General features: G+C 40.3%; 1 protein-coding gene across 3 annotated transcripts in view; it reads left to right on the plus strand.

The window, feature by feature from the left end:
• Positions 1 to 12,647, plus strand: part of UGGT1 (UDP-glucose glycoprotein glucosyltransferase 1) — a 51,753-nt gene extending 39,106 nt beyond the window's left edge. For 2 of the 3 annotated variants that reach the window (XM_064457268.1, XM_064457269.1), the window contains 11 exons: positions 876 to 961; positions 1,282 to 1,366; positions 2,933 to 3,021; positions 3,504 to 3,608; positions 4,202 to 4,286; positions 5,614 to 5,796; positions 6,993 to 7,153; positions 7,654 to 7,768; positions 8,415 to 8,531; positions 8,882 to 9,041; positions 9,491 to 12,647. In XM_064457268.1, the coding sequence (XP_064313338.1) occupies positions 876 to 961; positions 1,282 to 1,366; positions 2,933 to 3,021; positions 3,504 to 3,608; positions 4,202 to 4,286; positions 5,614 to 5,796; positions 6,993 to 7,153; positions 7,654 to 7,768; positions 8,415 to 8,531; positions 8,882 to 9,041; positions 9,491 to 9,516 (1,212 nt within the window). In that variant the 3' untranslated portion in view covers positions 9,517 to 12,647. Of the gene's footprint in view, positions 1 to 875; positions 962 to 1,281; positions 1,367 to 2,932; positions 3,022 to 3,503; positions 3,609 to 4,201; positions 4,287 to 4,412; positions 4,995 to 5,613; positions 5,797 to 6,992; positions 7,154 to 7,653; positions 7,769 to 8,414; positions 8,532 to 8,881; positions 9,042 to 9,490 lie in introns of those variants that run through there. The other variant, XM_064457270.1, reaches the window with a different exon arrangement.
• The last annotated feature ends 5,963 nt before the right edge of the window (positions 12,648 to 18,610 follow it).

Raw genomic sequence — 18,610 nt, forward strand, 5'->3', positions numbered from 1 at the left:
GTTTTTTTTCCCCCAATTGGTTAAACCAAAGTGTATGTACCACAGTACCCAATGCCATATCTGGGAACCCTCCTCCTCAGCTCAGTGTCTATGTTCTGAAGGGGTACGAAGACACCAGGAACATGCCCTGTGCTTTGCGGTTTTTTGTTTTGTTTTTTAAAAAAGCAGACTGGTCACATATGGAATTGCGTGCATTTGGGGTTACTGTACAAAACTGGATGGGACACTGAAACATCACTACAAATGTTTATATCTCCTATAGGTGTCATAATCTAAATCACAGAAGAAAATATTCAGATCTGGAATGTGAAACTTCAACACGACTCATACACAATATTTGAATTTTACATTGTAATTTTTTAAGTTTTCTGGGAGAGATACCTTGTAACATACAAAGTATGTTACTGTTTCCTGCTGTAGCTGAAGTACCAGTCTGTAGAGCTTCAAAATTGATTTAAATTTGATTTTGTAGGCAGGCCTTTGGTGAACTGCTCTGTAGTTACCCACTAGTGTTTTGAAATTCACTCACCCCTTCACGAAGGCAAACTTTTGCAGAAAAAACTTTGGGATTGCACTGTTCCCATCAGGACACCCTGAAGACTTTCTGTCATCTAATAAATAATGCTGGACCCTTCCATAGTCCTGTCTCTATGGGAGGGCAGGAACCAAACCAAAACTCAGCAATTTTTGAACAGAACTTCTGGGATTTTTCTCCTGTTCTCTGGGTTTCTTAAGGCTTTATGGTTACGTTAATCAGCTGGCTTTCAAATAACTATTTTCCAACATAAAACAGTGAGTCAAATACATGACTTAAAAACTTGATTTTCTGCATTTGCACTTTCTGGAAGCTGACAAATATTCTTCTTGCTTTACAGGGTTACTTCCAGTTAAAAGCCAATCCTGGTGCATGGACTCTAAGACTCAGAAAGGGCAGATCTGAGGATATCTACAGAATCTACAGGTAGGACAGTATAAGAAATTTTAATTTTGTCCTTATGAAACTTTTGAAGTAGGTAGGCATTGTAATATGTGAAGCTAACAATTCCCTTGGCAAAATGTAGAGAACCGAACAGCAAATTACATTTTGTTCTGAAGTTATATGAGATTAAATAAATTATTTAATTTAAAAAACCCAGTCAGTGTGTGTTCAGATATAGGTATTTGTTACTTTGTTGCATGTTTCAAACCTGTTTTAGAGTGCTATGGCTTAATACTGTGTAGAAGAACTAAAGAACATCTTTCTGCTTTTTAGTAATGGTCAGTATTTTACTGTATTTTCAGCCATGATGGCACAGACTCTCCACCTGAAGCTAGCGAAGTTATTGTTGTTCTCAGCAACTTCAAGAGCAAAATTATTAAAGTAAAGGTGAGTTTGAAAATAGAGTTGCTCTTAAAAAAGACTGACCAATAGTGGGGAAGAAACTTTGACTAAAGGCCTGATGATCCCTTCCTACTAGCATACGTTTGAGGCACTGTCCTGGTTTTGGCTGGGTTAGAGTTAATTTTCTTCCTACTAGCTGGTGTAGAGCTGTGTTTTGGATTTAGTATGAGAATAAAGTTGACAACACACTGATGATTTAGTTGTTGTTAAATAGTGCTTACACTAAATCAAGGACTTTTCAGCTTCTCATGGTCTACCGACTGAGAAGGCTGGAGATGAACAAGAAGCTGGAAGGGGGCACAGCCAGGACAGCTGACCCAAACTGTCATGTGGTATAGAATATCCCTTTGGCCATCACGCTCAGGATATAAAATAGGGAAAAGGTGGCCGGGGGGCCGCTGTTCAGGGAGTGGCTGAGCATCAGTTGGCGGGTGGTGAGCAGTTGCATCATGCATTACTTCCTTTGTATATTCTTTAATTATTATTACTGTCTTATTTTACTTCAATTATTAAACTGTTCTTATCTCAACCCATGGGTTTTTTTCACTTTTACTCTTCCAATTGTTTCCCCATCCCACTAGGGCAGGGACTGAGCAAGCAGCTGCGTGGTGCTTAGTTGCCAGTTGGGGTTAAACCGCAACAGGCAGTTTGCACAAAGTTCACATAACAGTGTCTATAATGGAGAGAATTATCTGTAGGCTTGGTTTAGGTTTTTTCACCCAGGCGAGAATGACATGAAACTGCTGTTCCTTTTGTATGCCCATGAGAAACAATTATACTCACATTTTACTGACTCAGTTGTGCTTATGACTTAAGAAAAAAACTAGTCAGTTCTGTATGTCCTGTATGTGTCTAGTAATAAACATCCAGCATATCCATTGAGTCCGTATTTTATCTATTACAGGCAGATTTGACTCATCTGATAATAAATTTTTTATCAATCTGATAGAGAGTAGGTGAGAATATGTTAAAAAAAAGGTAAATTAGTAATCTACTGTCTCTTAGGGGTGCCTATCAGATAATGACATAGCCGAAAAGCTTAAGGAGGACAACTGATAGATAAGTCATGGTTCTAACACATGCTGTTCGCGCTTCCTCACAGGATTTACTTGTACTAGAGTTAATTCTGGGACATTCTCCTGATTTGCTGCTTTGTCTATGTATCTGCTTTGGAGTTTCGGTGGCCAATGATACCTTTCAGAAACAGAAAATGGTGTTGAGGTGTTGGGTTGGGTTTGGGGCGGGGGGGCGTTGGTGGGTTTGAGGGTTTTTCTTTGCCACTCTCCATCATCAAGGGTGGTCACTAAACACCTCTTAGCAAAGCATTTTAACCATCTAGACTAACATGCCTTTGGTTCTGAAAATAGCTTTGGAATCTGTTCTGAAAATGTCAGTTTACTACTGAGCTGTTTCTCCAGACAGCTTATGTTACCTCTCAGCTCACTGGACATAACTCAAATGTATACAAACAGAGCCAGTGTCAAAATAACACTCCACAGCTGTTTGTCCAATATGTGGCTGCACTCACTAAAGCAATGTTATGTTTTACAGGTTCAGAAAAAACTAGATATGATGAATGAAGATCTACTAAGTGATGGTACCAGTGAGAATGAATCTGGATTTTGGGAATCTCTCAAATGGTAAAGCTAATTCAATAATAACCTGCACATCTCTTGAAGCTGGAAAACTATTTCATGATACAGTTAGGTCTGTGATATTCCACAGTCATCTATTAACACTGCTTGAATTTAGGTCTTGCTAACTCCTTATCTTTCATAGGATGCCTCTGTTTCTAGAGAACTGAGCTACTGCTTTGCACCTGCTTATGTTCCCTTGCCCCTAGTGCTACTTGGGAGCCTGAAAACGTTCCAGGAGCTGCATCTCAGTCCACAACCTTTCAGTTGAATAGATGTTCATATATGAGCTATTGGGTCTGCCATGTCTGTGTCTGCAGCACTGTGCCTTGTGAAGGGTACCCTGACCAGCGTGGGGTGGACGACACCAAATCCCACAGTTGTACTATATTAAACCAACACTGCAGCAATTTCTAATCTGTTGGACTCTTACTTATATAGCTGGGCCTTACCGTCTGTTCATTATATAAACACATTTGTCCTTTCAGGGGATTCACAGGAGGACAAAAGAATGAAGATGTGAAACAGGATAAAGACGATGTGCTAAATATATTCTCTGTGGCTTCAGGACACCTTTATGAAAGATTCTTACGGTTAGTTCAGAATTTATAATCTGGGAGTCTCTCTCAAATGGTAGAGATGCCCTGCTTTCCACAAGGAAGAAGGTTAGACTTTGCAACAATATAAAAGAAAAAAAAAATCTCAACACCTTAGAAATCCCCTAGATTTTGCATCTACTGGGCTATAGGAACTTTTGTCTGCATAACATTCATATGTTCAAAATAGATTTAGTTTAATAGACAGTATGTTGCTGTCCTAGAATTTTCTTACTACTATATAACCACACGCAAATGTAGCGTTAAGAAGTTGTAGAATAAGTCATAGTTGCTTTGGAAAATAATCTGAACCTCTGTTCATAAAGGACTGTGAAAGCCAACAGGTTGTATATTCTCTGACTAGTTAAAGTACATAGATATTTGGGGGTTTACTAATTTTGTAGATAAAATTAAGCAATTAGCAATAGGCTGAGGCTACCCACTTGTTCTTCATGCGTGAAGATCAGTTACCTGACACAAAACTGCAGTTAGTCTAATAATGTAAAACAGCAACTTGTAACCTGTCACGCAGCTGATCTCTAGTGAGTGGCAGCAGTTCATGTAAATGCCTTTTTTTTTTTTTTTAATAGCATAATGATGTTGTCTGTGCTGAAACATACTAAGACTCCTTTAAAGTTTTGGTTTCTGAAGAACTACTTATCACCTACGTTCAAGGTTTGTTACTAATTAGAAATTTATTCTATTGTGGGGAAAAGTTTTAGGGGAAAAAAAAGGTTGCATCATACTATTTTGTAAACATATGTACAGTTACTTGTCTGTGTGCCTTCTATTTTGACAAAGCATCAAGTTGGTATACGCTGGTGGTTCTGCCTAGAAAGCTTTGAGAAATAACAGACAGGTTGACAGTGGACTCATGCTGAAGGTAAATACTTAAGAGAACGTCACATACTAGGAGAATCATACTTGAAAGAATCGAAACATTTTTTTTTGTGGTTTGCCTGATAAAGGTGTAGATTTTAAGATGAAATTCAGGGCTATAACCTTACATTTAATACATAAGGGTTGAAAGATTATAGGAAAAAAACTACCAGAGAAACAGCGCCTGTGACTAAGTATGGAGAGATCTTAAGATCTTAAGACATTAAAACCATGTTTCAGACTGACTAGAGTACATGAGCGGTGCATGGTAGAGTGTGACAGGGGCTCTAGATGAGTATACCTGGAAAAACTTATCAATTGTGTGTGATACATCGTGAAACAAACAGCAAGATTCAAAACAACCCAGAGGTTCTGTTGGTAAATGGATGGATGGTTCAGGGTAAATGGATGTCAAAATGTTCAGGAATTTGCAACTTTTGACATTTAATATTAGGAAGTAGCATTTCTTAGAGAATCTTGCCTGTTCAGCATGGACTCAAGGGAAATAATTCGCAGTGCCCCACTGCTGCAAACATGGCTGGTGTCAGTCACCTCCTGGGGTGGTGCAACAATATGCTTCCCCCCTCCCTTCCTAATGGCTGTATTGTACCAGCATCCCTTGGCTAAATCTGTACTCTCCCAGTGTCAGAGAAAGGCTCACAGCTGAGACTGTCCACTGATTTGACAGTGGGCCAAGTTGTTCTAGTAAAAAATCTCTCCCAGTTCTTTATTCTCATGTTATTATTCCCATTTACACTGCACTGTACAGCCCTAAATAATAATTCTCCCATCTGCAAAATTTTACGATCTGAGTAATGCATTCTTTTAAACTGATCTGTGGATCACTATAAAATGACTCATAAGTAATTCTGTGGGGAAAAATGTAAAAATGTTTAGTTGTCTTATGATAGTTGGCTTTACAATTTGTACTGATTGTTCAGTTTGGGGTTATGTCTTTGTTTGAAGTAACAATGAAACTGTAGTTATTCTTTGTGGTATTTAGCTTTCTAATGTTCTGTGCTTTATTATAGGACTGAAGTCTATCTCTTGTAACGCACTTTTCTTTTACCTGCAGAGGAACAAAGAACTGAGATAAGCTACTTTTTTCCCCCTCCCTCTGCAGGAGTTCATTCCATACATGGCAGAGAAGTATAATTTCCAGTATGAGCTTGTCCAGTATAAATGGCCACGCTGGCTTCATCAGCAAACGGAGAAACAGCGCATCATCTGGGGTTACAAGATCCTCTTTCTAGATGTGCTCTTCCCACTAGCTGTTGATAAGATCCTATTTGTGGATGCTGATCAGGTGAGAGAGAGGTTGGAATTACTTAATCTATTCCTTTTTTCTTTTTCTGTTTTTCTTTTCTCTACAATAGTATGTTCTTGAATACAATTTCTGTATTATTGGAAAGGTTGCAAGCTGGAGCCCTTCACAGGCATGACTGAAGGTTGATTCTGTAACTATAGCACGTATGCTTCAGTGAGTGCTGGTTTTTTTCTGCCTGTTCCTACAAGATTGGTTTTGTTGGCGTGTCTTTTACTTTTGTTTGGTTCTTCATTCACTCACTGATTCCAGCTAGTTTGCCAAATAGATTCTTGTTTCACCCTTCCATTTTTCCAGTTCCGTCTGATCTCCCAGCCTGAGATCACTTACCGCATACGGTATTTCTCTAAGTCACCAAACACCCTCCCCCTCCCATCCCCCTGCTTTTAACTTGGCCAGATCTGAGTGGTTTGCAGAGAAGCGAGAAGGCAAATCCCTTGTGCACAAAGCCACGTCCTGCTGGAAAGCAAATGAAAGGCTTTGTATGTGCTTACTGCCTTCTGAACGGTTTGAAAGTACAGGACACATGTGCAGTGAGAACTGCCAAAAATACTCCTTCAGAAACGTATATGAAACTAAGTAGTACAGATTATCAACATGTAATTAGAAACTGCCTTGGGTGTTTTGGCATATGTACCGTATGATCCCATGTCAGTTAAAACCACTACAGCTTACGCTGAAGTATCACCTAGGATAATTTTGCAGCTACACTGTTCTCATTTTAGACAGTTTTTGCTCTGTTTATGAAGGAGATATTAATGCATTTCCCACCAGAGTGGTACTTTTATAGTATTACTGCCACAACATCTGTGTCAGTGTCATCCCTGGAGGGTTTGCAAACTTTCAAGAGGAAAGGATACAAAGGATCACAGTAGAGTTCATGTATAGTGAGAATTCTTGCTGCTTACTAAGCAACAATTTGGTACTTTAGCTGTCAAACCAACCCCTATCAGATTATTTTAACCTTTATTTTCGTTGCTCCAGCTCTAAGGGCAGGGGAGACAACACCTTTTGTGCTGTGTTTTTGTACTAGATATACATAATGCAAAAGACTGCAGAGTATAACAGACAATTCTTCAGTTAACTGCTTGCTCAGCTTGAATTAAATCCTGACCAGCATTTCTAAAAAACCCATGGCAGGCTTCTACAAATAAAAATAAAATGTCCTTTCCCTTCAGATTGTGCGCACAGATCTAAAGGAATTAAGAGATTTCAATCTAGATGGTGCTCCTTATGGATATACTCCATTCTGTGACAGTCGAAGAGAAATGGATGGCTACAGGTTCTGGAAATCAGGATACTGGGCAAGTCACTTAGCTGGAAGAAAATACCACATCAGGTACTGAAGAATTCAGTTTTTTTCAAAATAGAGGGGGAAAGCTTTTGCTGCTACTTCGAATTAGCAGAAAACTAGCTGAGGTATACAGTGCTGCAGTGAACCACATTTTGCTTAATGTTGCCTCTTTAAGGTTCCATTGCCTATGGTCCATTTGAAGCACTAGGGACACTGAAGTTACTTTCAGTATGCTACAACTTTTACAGATGAAGAACTAGAGCGTTAAAAGAACTGAAATGTTAACTAACCAGACATCTTCATTTGTTAATAACAAATATTGGAAGAAGGGACTGCATGACAGTAAAAGCTAAGATAGATTTGTTGAAACCTTTTTTTCATACATTTCATGATCTTGTTAGAACTGCTTTTCTGCCTTGTATTGGATAATTTGATGTACTGCCACCACGAGACTGTTTTAGCATATTGTATCTTGGGGTCTACTGGGGCTACAGTAAGTTACCCATCAGTCAAATGTCACTACTAATTGCATCATCTCCATGTAGTGCTCTGTATGTTGTGGATCTGAAGAAGTTCAGAAAGATAGCAGCTGGAGATCGACTCAGAGGACAATATCAGGGTCTTAGTCAGGATCCTAACAGTCTGTCCAACCTTGATCAGGTGTGTTTTTGTTGTGTTTGTTTTGTTTTACTGGGGCGTGATGGCAGGTTGGGACCTCTCCTTTCCTGGCCAGACTTCAATTACAGCCAGGTGCCAGTGGCAATCTTATTACACCCTACCTTTAAGTGATGCAGGTATTGATAGCATCAAATATAGCTGGGGGGGTGGACACAATACCTTCCCCTTAAATATCTGAAGACGATCAAATTTTCCAGTATACTCCAAGACAAATACATAACACAACTGGGTACTTGTTTCTTGAGCTATCCAGCTCTGAGTGCTCTACTGTGCACTGACTTAATAACATGGAAATAAGGCTTGTACTGTGGTGGGTGGAAAAAATAACACAATGGTTTTAATCAGTTAAGAATAGTCTTCCAAACTGGACGAGTACAGGTTTGATACTGAATTAATACTGTTTGCTAACTAATTGTCAACAAAGTAAGATTAACAGTTGTAGCGTGATAGTTTTTTTTCCCAAAATGCTTTTTTGGAATGGAATGAAAAAGTGAGGAATCAGCCTATTTGCACTGGAAAAAAAAACTGTTTACAAAAGCTAAACTTCTCAATACTATCTGGCTGGGAGGTTGTTCCTCCCACCCTGGACCCTGTGGAAATTGCTACTAACCCTTATTCTTCACAACAGGATTTGCCTAACAACATGATCCACCAGGTGCCAATTAAATCACTCCCACAAGAGTGGCTGTGGTGTGAAACATGGTGTGATGATTCCTCAAAGAAGAGAGCAAAAACCATTGATCTGGTAAGTGCAGTATGGCTTCCTCATTCTTAGGTAACAATAAAATACAGTGACCAATTTTAGAGGCACTTCCCTACCTCAGATATAGACACCACATCCTGCACTGTTACTTAAATATTTTCAGCACCTTTTCTTTTTTTTTTTTTTTTTCCCCTTTAGCTTATATATTTCTCTTACCTGGAGCAGTGGCATTATCATGAATTTGGAAAGAGACTTTATGCTTCCCCCCGGTGGAATTAATCTGTTGTTGGTGAACACCACATGCCTGTATTTTAGCTAGAGTACAGCGTATTCGGTAAATAAACCTTTTGTACACATTAGGTGTCTGAACAGTTCATGTGTTTTATTTGCAGTGTAATAACCCAATGACCAAAGAGCCCAAGCTGCAAGCAGCGATGCGTATAGTTCCAGAATGGCAGGACTATGATCAAGAAATCAAACTGCTCCATAGTCTTTTCCAGAAAGAAAAAGAATCGGGAACACCAGCTAAGATGCCAGGACAACAGACACACGGTAATCTTTCTGACTATTTCCCTACTTTTGTGACTTTCTTCCTACCAGTTTGGACTGGGGTTCAGTTGCATTAAGTTCCCCGTAAGCTTGCACCACGCAAAGGCTTGCATGGAGGATCTGTTAAATAATGTGTATATTTTAATGGGACAGAAAGGCCTTGCTGAGCAGGGCTGGTGTAACTTTACCTGATTGTGAAACTTAGAGAACAGAGAGCTGTATTGCACACTTGTTGCAGTTCTGTTAAAGACCCTCACTATTCCTGCAGTTTTATGAGCTGGCCTTATCTTAACCTTTGATTAAAGTGCCACTATAGACAATGGGTATGAACTGTTCTTCAGTGGTAACCTTGCAAAGAACAAGTCTTTGGGTTTTATATATTAATTTTCAAACCAATCTGCCAATTGAGGCAGCTGGAAGCAAAGTGCTTATTTTCCTCTCCTCTTCTACAGATCCAGCAGCGCATGTGGAATTATGATCCATGGAGAAAAATTCAAGTTAGACTGTTTCTTAGACAATTTTTATATTGAAGCTAGTTTTTTCTGGTATGTCTGCAAAACTGCTGAATAATTGAATGGGATGATGTATGCATTTTTATTACTTGCCTTTGGGTTAATTTCTGCATATGAAATAGGATCTGGATTGGTGGAATTAGCGTTACTGGTTTTTTGCACCTGTGGTGAAGAAGAAAGAGCCCATGATGGAATTTGGCATTTCAGAAACACAAAACTTCAAAATCCACTGGAAAAGCCACAGCCTGTTCCTTCAGCTGTTGCTACCTTCATCACTGATGAAGATCCTGTTAGCCTCAGATCTATCCTGAGAGCCTGGATATCACAGATGCATTGAGCCGTTGGCTAGATCATAAGTCCTAACCTCAACTGATGGGGGTAATTTTTCCAGGTACATTAAAAGGCTCAGTGTCATGCCTCGAATTTGGGATACTGTTTTATCTGCAGGTTTTCAAGCGGTTGGAAATGCTTCTCAGATTTGTTCAGTATGCCCTTGATTTTCTAACAAATTCAGCGTTACTTAGATTTTCTATTTCCTGCCTTCATTTATTGCCCAACTTTTGAAGGTTTGTCTAATGTAAAGCTACCACAATATTTAAATGCCCTCCCAAATACAAATGCCTAAGCTTAAAAAGTGAGCAGAACATTGAATTTGACAGCTCAGTTCATCCTAGCCCATCTGACTTGAATCAAAGTGCCCTCCTTCCTTCCTGCTCAAAGTTCAAATCAGTCTACAAAATTGGTAGGGCCTTACTATTGCTGTGGTTCACTGATTCATGAATGTTTTTTGTTTATGGAAAATCTGTGGAAGCTGGGAAGTTTTTAGTCATGTAAATTTCATTAAGTTTATTATTCTTAAGAGATGTTGTCATGTCAATAAAAACTTTGGAGTTCTTAGGTCTTAAGTGGTAGCTCATACTCAATACTTTGATCATCCTTTTTGCTTGCACATATTATAGTCCTAATTTGATATTGGTGTGTCTGAATGTCACCTGCATTTGGTTTCATTCTGGGCACAGACAAGAAAACATTTTCCTGCAAGGATTGATCACCCTGGGCTAGTTTTATCTTTCATATTCATGTCTTAATTTTTAAAGATGATACTGCCATAGTTCTGTGTTCTGAACATACCAAATAAAAAAAAAATCCTCATACCCTCTTTCCCACGTTCTGTAGGATTATTGTCTGCTCCCTGGAACACTGAAAAGTTGAAGTGTAAGAACCAAAACAGTATTTCTAGTAGTAAAATATAGCTCCCTATGCACTACTTTAGAAATCCAAACTGGGATCATTTCTGCCTCCCATGTTTTTAACAGGTAAACGTTGTGTGCTGTAAGAGCTGCACGCTAAAGATAATCCTGACTTAAGATATGCTACTAAAATTATTGTATTATACATTCTATAAATGTTTTGTAGGAATCTGGAAGACTGCAGTTGTAGGATTTAAACTGTTCAATAGGGCAACTGACCAGAAAAGCAGCTGTTCTCCAGCCAGCTCAAGAAACAGCCCAAATCACTAACCCAAACTCTTAAAAAAAACGTTAAAAGAAAGAGCTGGGGTCCCTTAAAGGCACATTGCTGGCACTGTTGACAAGGTCAGTAAACTAACCAGTAACACTGCACATACACTTCTGGTGGGTATCAAAAGTAAGTAATTCTAGGAAAGTATGGGAAAAAGGGCAGTTTATAATCTCCTCTCCAGAGGGAAAGCTATGCAAGCATGGGGCCCTGGACATCAAACCATGAACTTACAGAGCACGAGTTATCAGCGTGGGTATTTTCTACTGTGTGGGTTTTTAAATTCAGATAGGTTCCCTGATGCTCTGTAAATTACAAGTGGCTTATGCTTCCTATCAAAACTGTTCCAGTTAAGGATAAGCAGACTTACACTAGAAGGATTTTTTTTTTTCTAAACCAATACTGTGCCTGCCAACAAATTAAACTAATTACATACTATGTTATTGAGCCTATTTTAAACCGATAATACAGCACATGTAAGATTACCCCTTCTGTGTTCAGCTACCAACTACTTAATGCCTCTCTGGAGCACATGGGATGGTACAGGATGAGGTGGGCAGGAGCTGTACACCAAAGTTTCATCCAGGGATGGATGGAGGCAGTAGAAGAGGATCACTTAGGACAGATGACATGTGGGTAGGGAGAGAATCTGCCCAAGCTCTCAGAACAAGAAAAGTGCAAGTTTTCTGTGACACAAGACTCTCTCGTATTTAGAACCATGTTTGGCTGCTTTTTTTTCCTTCAAATATTATTAGAAGCCAGAGGATAGAGAATAAAGTAGCCTTTAAATTCAGGACAATATTTACAATGCCGTGTTTGGACTTGGAGAATAAAGAGAAAAATATTTTTAAATTAAATGTCCATTCAGCATTTTTTAAAATTATGCTTCTCCATTCTAATAGTTAATGTATACACTTAAACACCCCCACTGCGTACATTTTTTTTCTTTTTAATTATAAGATCTAGCAAGCTACAGAGAATATTTTTGTTCCCTCTGGTTAACAGAGGCTATAGTCTTCTGTTCAGCTCATATTAAGAAAAAAAACAAAACTGACAATTGATATAGAAAGAAACCAGAAACATGTATTGTGAGATTTTGTACCATTTGCAGTACTCAAATCCTGCACCTGTTCTCAAGTACATTATAAAAATGCACATGGTACTAATCATTCTGAATGTGAACTACTCCAGTTTTTCCTTGTTTGCACACAAGAATAACAATCATAGAGGTGAACAGTCACTGACTTTGGATCTGTGCATATACTTGCTTGTAGTGCTCAACTGGGCCTTAAAAGAAAAAATCTTTTGACGGCTCCATATAGAAAGACTCAGAGCATGATGCTGCTTCTGATCATACCACTGATGGCCTGTTCCTGTAAACTTAGTAAAATGGATAAGAAAAAAAGATAGAAAATGGGGATTACAGAGGTCACAACATAATTTTGCATCCCTCAGACTAGAAAGGCCACTTCTGTGGCAAAGTGATGACGCTGTTCGCAATCTCTGGATACAAGCAGCCTCTCCTCTTGATGAAGAGTTGACAGTGAAAAATATCCAGCACTTGATTTAAAAAAAAGAAGAGTTAATTGCCTTACTAGAAAACAAATAGCAGAGAAATATGTTTTTAAGATTTCTCTTCAGTTGAGCTATTGGGGGGTAGGGTTGTAAAGGAAATGAAAGGGGTGGGACATGTACAAAGCAGTAAATAGCCAGTCGCAATCTGAGGAACCAAAACTTCTTTTAATATAAGCTGTTTTGAATATCCAAATCTTCTGTAATCTGTTCAAGAGTATACCATAACTCAGTGTGGCACTGATACCTGAATACCCGACAGTGGGAGTTATTCTCTACTGAATGTTACCTGAAATAAGATTACAGTGATTTTCCCAGTACAGTGGCAACAATAAGACCTGTCAAATACAATAAAGCATTTTCTGTTCTTTTCCCATGCCTCTCATGTCAATTACTTTGGGTCTGATAACTGATGTTTTAATGAAATTGCTTAGAGTACATTTTTTTCACTTACTCTTGTATTCAAGTGTTGGGATATTGTTGGAAAGCTTCTAGAAGGGAAAAAAGTAGAGTTCCTCCTCCAAGCTGGTCTTGTTAATTATGATAGTAAAGTAACCCCTAAACTGAGATGCTTCTGTTCGAGAAATTATACAAATATTTTACATTTAAGGTAGATGTATATTTTTTTTCAACTCTACCTACTACTAATAAAAAACCCAAGGTGCTTCTTGATTTGATTAAGTTTTACACTGTTACATTCATAGTAAGCACTCAGAAAAGTTAGTTTTTCTCAAATAATGCTTGCAACTACAATGTTGTGTCCGTGGGACTCTGAGAAAAGCCTCTCAACCAGAGCATCTTTGTTATTCTAAGAGCTATGAAATAGACAGTTTTACATATTTCTATGGCATGCAACTGAGCTTTCTGTGTATTTGGTTTCCTACGGTTGGCTGTTTGAACTTGCCCAGGTTTGGAAAATCAGAACAAACCCTGGGAGACCAACAAAAGGGGAAAAGGAAGCAGCCCGGAAGAATAAATACATGCCATATGTCTTTGGCCTTCTCAGCCAATAACAGTTTTGCACCACACCCACTTTTAATTTTCCAAGCACAGAGTTAAGCGTGTGACTGTACAATGATACATGGTTTTATGCCTGAGACTAATCTCCCTCCACCCCAAAAGAACTAGCTCAAATGAGAACAATGCTGATGGCTGCAGGGGAAATTGAAGTAGTAGGTTTTGACTCTTTTTGACCCATTTTTAAAAATTGCAGTAGCCTGAATACAACAGATTTTTTTTTTTAATGGGGAAACTGCCCAGTGTTTGCCTCCCCCTTACCCTGCCAGCCCTATCAATACATGCCTGTAATGTCAGCCATACACTATATAGCCCAATGTAAACATGTCAAGGAAGCAAATTCCTCCAGCTGGGACTGCCATGCCACATGGTGCAGGATGACTCCTTCAGTGCTGTAACATGCCAAGGGCAGCTGCTGTAGAAGCCCACCCTTTTCTGGCGTGTTGCTAGACTCCTTGCCACATGTGCAAGGCGTTACTGAGGGTGTCCAACCTGCCCCTTCACTTTCTGAACAGCAGTCTTGAAAGTAATTCCCAGCACCTGGGTCTAGCGCTCATCAATAGGCAGAGCCAGCTTTTCCAGTGCAGGGCTTACTGCCCTGCTCTGAATTAATAGCCTGGGGAGACAGTCATCATAGTGCACTGTAACACTGAGGCTCACATGGGGACTCCACACAAGCCTATGCTGAGGCTGCAGCTGTTGCCTGCACTTCAGGCAGATGACAGCATGTCCCCAGTGCAGCCCCATACCAATGGGTATCACCATCTGTTGCATGTCACCTATGGATGTGCTCTTACAGGTTCCTGCCATTCAGCAGGAACACAGGCACAACAGGTTCCTGCCATTCAGCCTTTCCTTCAGCCTGGGATGTCTTTCACTGCAAACGGTGACAGTGAAAGTTACACCTAAATTTCTGCTCAGTCATTCTATGTACTAGTTAATGGAATTCAGAAGATCTTGGGCGGTGGACCATGACATGGATGGGGGACTGATACAGGTAGGTTACAACAAGGAACAGCATTGCAGTTGAGGAAAACCCAGTTTGTTTCTAGCTTGTTTCAATTCAGAGGAGGCAAGCACTGCACGATGCTCATTTTCTCTCATGGTCCTGTTTAAAGGAAAACAGGCAGTTGAAAAGCAGTCATCCAAGATTAACTGAGAGCGCTATGAGGTGCAAAGATACCTGCAGAACCAGAAACACACACCAGTGGCAGTCCCTCACCTCTGGTATATCAGATCTAGACTGTGCGAACCTGTGATCACAGCTTCGCTGGCGCACTAGCTAATCTCCCTAAAATACAGTACCGCAAAACTCCCTCACCTCTGCACTCCTCCATGTGTAGCATTTGGTTTTGGTATTGAGTGTCACCCTTCAGTAAGGAAGCACGGTGCCTTTATGGAAGGTTCCCACAAAATTAAGGCAGTACTTTACCCAAAGCTGTGTTCAGTGCTGCTAGTGGTATATTTGGCACAGCAGCTCAAATCCAACTCCTATCCACACAGGAGAGATGAAAGGGAGGAGAAGCCTCTACACATCACAGGCACTCAATTAATTTCTTGTTTGCCTTGTACAACATTTAGGCTATAACTGGGGAACAAATACACAGCCATATGACAGTAAGCAGTGCTTTGTGTCCAGGTAAACAAATCACTTTTCCAGATGCTGCTCTTGCTGCCCTTTTCCATCTATTGATCAAATACTTGCACCAACAGAAGATGAAAAATCAATCACTAAAATGCACTTCAGAGTTAGACAAATTACAATAATCAGGGTGCCCTTACCATCAGGGCTTAGAAGTAGTGGCAGAGATACCCCATGCCAGTCTTTCATGTACACTTTGCTAAGCCTGACGAGATCCTCTCTAGGTTACTGGTTTGGCCCGGGTCCCTGTCCAAGACACACGTGGCAGTGCCTGTGCACACAAAAACATCCCTGCAATTTAGTACGCAGCACAGACCAGCACCCTCAGCAGCGCTCTGGGTAAAACAGGCTTTCCTGTCCTATCAGGACTCCTTGCCCGCACACAGCTCTCTGTCGTTCCAACAACCAGCTAGCACCCTCTGCAGAAAGGGCCACTGGATTTAATCCTGTCCCTAGCAGACACCTGCAGTCTGCATCACAACATAAAACCCCATAAATCAGTAAAAGCAATCACAGGGGCTTCTAGTTGGAAGTTCTTGCTGGGTTTTGACAAGCTTGTCAGGTCAATCCTCCCACTACCACCAGGTGGTGAGTGGAGAAGCTGGGAGTGTAACCGCAAACCTCACAACTGAGAACCAGAAAGAACACTGAGCTCCTACCAGCTGTACGGTGCCTCTGTCACACATCTTACCAGCTCGTAGCTGCCCAGAACATGTCTTCAATTACTCTGTCTGACAAGTCCAGCCTGATTTGTAGTTACTGCAGAAATGCCTGAAGTGCACCCCAGGAAAAGAATTAAACCTGTGCCTTCTGGAACAGAGACTCACCAGTCTACCATCTGTGTAACACAGCCACTGCCAGCTGAACACAAAGCACAAGGTTCCTCAAGGAACTGACTCTCCCAAATCCTGCCACTTCCCCAAAGCAGCCTTGCAAGTCACCACAGAAAGGTTCACTCTGATGCTGTATTTACACTTCATGCTTCCACCTTGGCTAGCAGTGACAGTGTAAATATATCAACATTCAAAGCTTACCCACAAGGAAATTCCTCTCCATTTGCTTTGACTTCCTCCTTTTTGCCATGTAACTATATTTACCCAATCACGAGTATTGCTAGTGGATTATACACTCCATCTGTTTTGATTCAACACACTGATCTTTTCTGACTTGAAGATAATTAAAGACCTCTCCCCCACTCTCCCTTTCTGTCTGCAGCATGTATGCCAGCTGCTCGCTGGAATCCAGATAATTGAACAGCATTCCCTAATCAGGAAACTCAAGGAAAATCACTTCTGACTACCAGGGTTTATTGCTGACTAGACTTTTTAAAGGTAATAGCTAAAACAGATTGCCTTGTGCTTGGAATACATTGAATTTGTTCCCTATTAGCCAGCTTGGGGCTTCCTGAGGAATGAGAACAGTGTTTGTTCTTGTGTGAAAATCTGGAATGAAGAACTGTGAAATATGCTCGATGATGGCACAGCAGGGTCCCCTCTTCTGCTCCTAGGCAGTCCAGGAAACAAATGCTAAGCAATCAAGCATTCTGTTTCTTTAGCTAATGCTGTTACTATACCTGAGCACAGACACACCTGGAGATGCAGGACCTGCCTGACTACAGCACAGCAACTGGGGGATATCAATTTGCTGAGCTGCTGAGCATGCAGGTGTGCAGGAAGCACATGGCACCCCGTGACAGTCCCACTTAGAAAGCAAAAATTCTCATGACTGACCTTTTCCAACTCTGAGAGATGGGAGGGGAAGGACTAAGACATACACGCATCTTTAAGAGAGAGCAGCTGGTAACTTAGCTGACCTGGGGGTGGGTGGGGGGAGCGCTGCCTATCATGCACTGTATTACCAGTTCCAGACCTCACTGGTCACTGCCTGTTCTTCAGAGGCTGTTATATTTCTCACCATTCACCCTCTACTAAGCACAGTCACCTCATGTACAGCACACCCTCTCGGCTTCCTCCTAAAAGATATCACAGAACAGAGAACCAACTGCTTTGTTTGATTAAAATTAATTCCTAACCCTAAAGCCATGCTGTTGGTTTTTTTCATTTTAAACTTCCTCTTCCCCTTTTCTGGGGAAAGTTTCTGCCATTCATACTTACTATATCTTCTTTCTTCGCTGAAAATGATCGGTTGCAGATCTTAGACTCTTATTCTTCAAACTTTTCTCTCCTTGTAGGTGTTTATTTACCACAACCAACATACAGTAAGGACTTCCAGAGCTCAAAGTATTTCCTTCAGCCTTTAGACTGTTTTCTTGATATTTTCTCGTTTGCTTGGTTGAGTGTGTTTTAAATAAAGAAAATCTTGGCACCAAAACTGGATACATTATTCCAAGTATTCCAGGATCAATTTCATCAACAGTGCATAAAGAAAAAATGTTTGCGTTCATGTATATTTCTGTACATCCACACTCATCCTACTGAGTATTTGCCCTTTATACCATCAGCAACCACATCCCACTGAGAATTTCTTTTGAACTGCTTGTTCACTACAATCAATAAACACCCCTTTTTTTGACTCAGGAATATAGTCCCTTATTTGTTGGAAGTCCTTGTGCTACTTATTCCTAGACATCCAATTTCAAATTTGCCTTACTGAAATGCTTTTATTGTTCCCCTCCAGAAAGAGGCCCCAAGAAATTTGCATTGCTGTTTATGATTCACTGCTGCTCAACAGCTGTCACTGCGATTGCTTCCAGACCTATGAGAGTGCACTGAAAACAACAGATCACTGCAGAGCAAAAGAATCTCAAACACCTATTTGATAAGGATTTCTACTATTACTACTAAAAGCTTGCTAACTGGTTCTTAATCCTTTTAACGCATGCTTTAAGGATATACTACAGAGTTACATTATCTTGGAGCAACAAGGTAGGCTTTTGTGAAGCATTTACGTATACGTTCAGCGTTGCTATTAAATCCAAACCTGTAATTCCTCAAAGTCACACTTGTTTGACAAGAAATACATCCCATAAACCTCTCTCAAGAGTCCTTTCAGCTCTCAAGGCACCACTGATGTCCCAGGACCTTTCCCCTCTGTTTTGTTTCAGACAGATACCTGGACAAGTAACTCCTTGCCGCACTTTTCTGGAACATGTGCTTTATCTTTCACAGTTTATTGAAACCTAACATCATTGGGTCAGTGATTTCCCCAGTCACCTCTTCAGACTCTTCCTAAATACTAGCTATTGAGCTGTCCCTTTAGAAAAATCTTAAAATATCAGCTGCTTAACGCATATTGCATCAGGCTGATGAAGCTATCCCAGTACTGTCAATGAACAAGAGCACACCATTCTG

The sequence above is a fragment of the Phalacrocorax carbo genome, chromosome 7 (genome assembly GCF_963921805.1).
Source record: "Phalacrocorax carbo chromosome 7, bPhaCar2.1, whole genome shotgun sequence".
In the NCBI taxonomy this organism is placed as follows: Eukaryota; Metazoa; Chordata; class Aves; order Suliformes; family Phalacrocoracidae; genus Phalacrocorax; species Phalacrocorax carbo.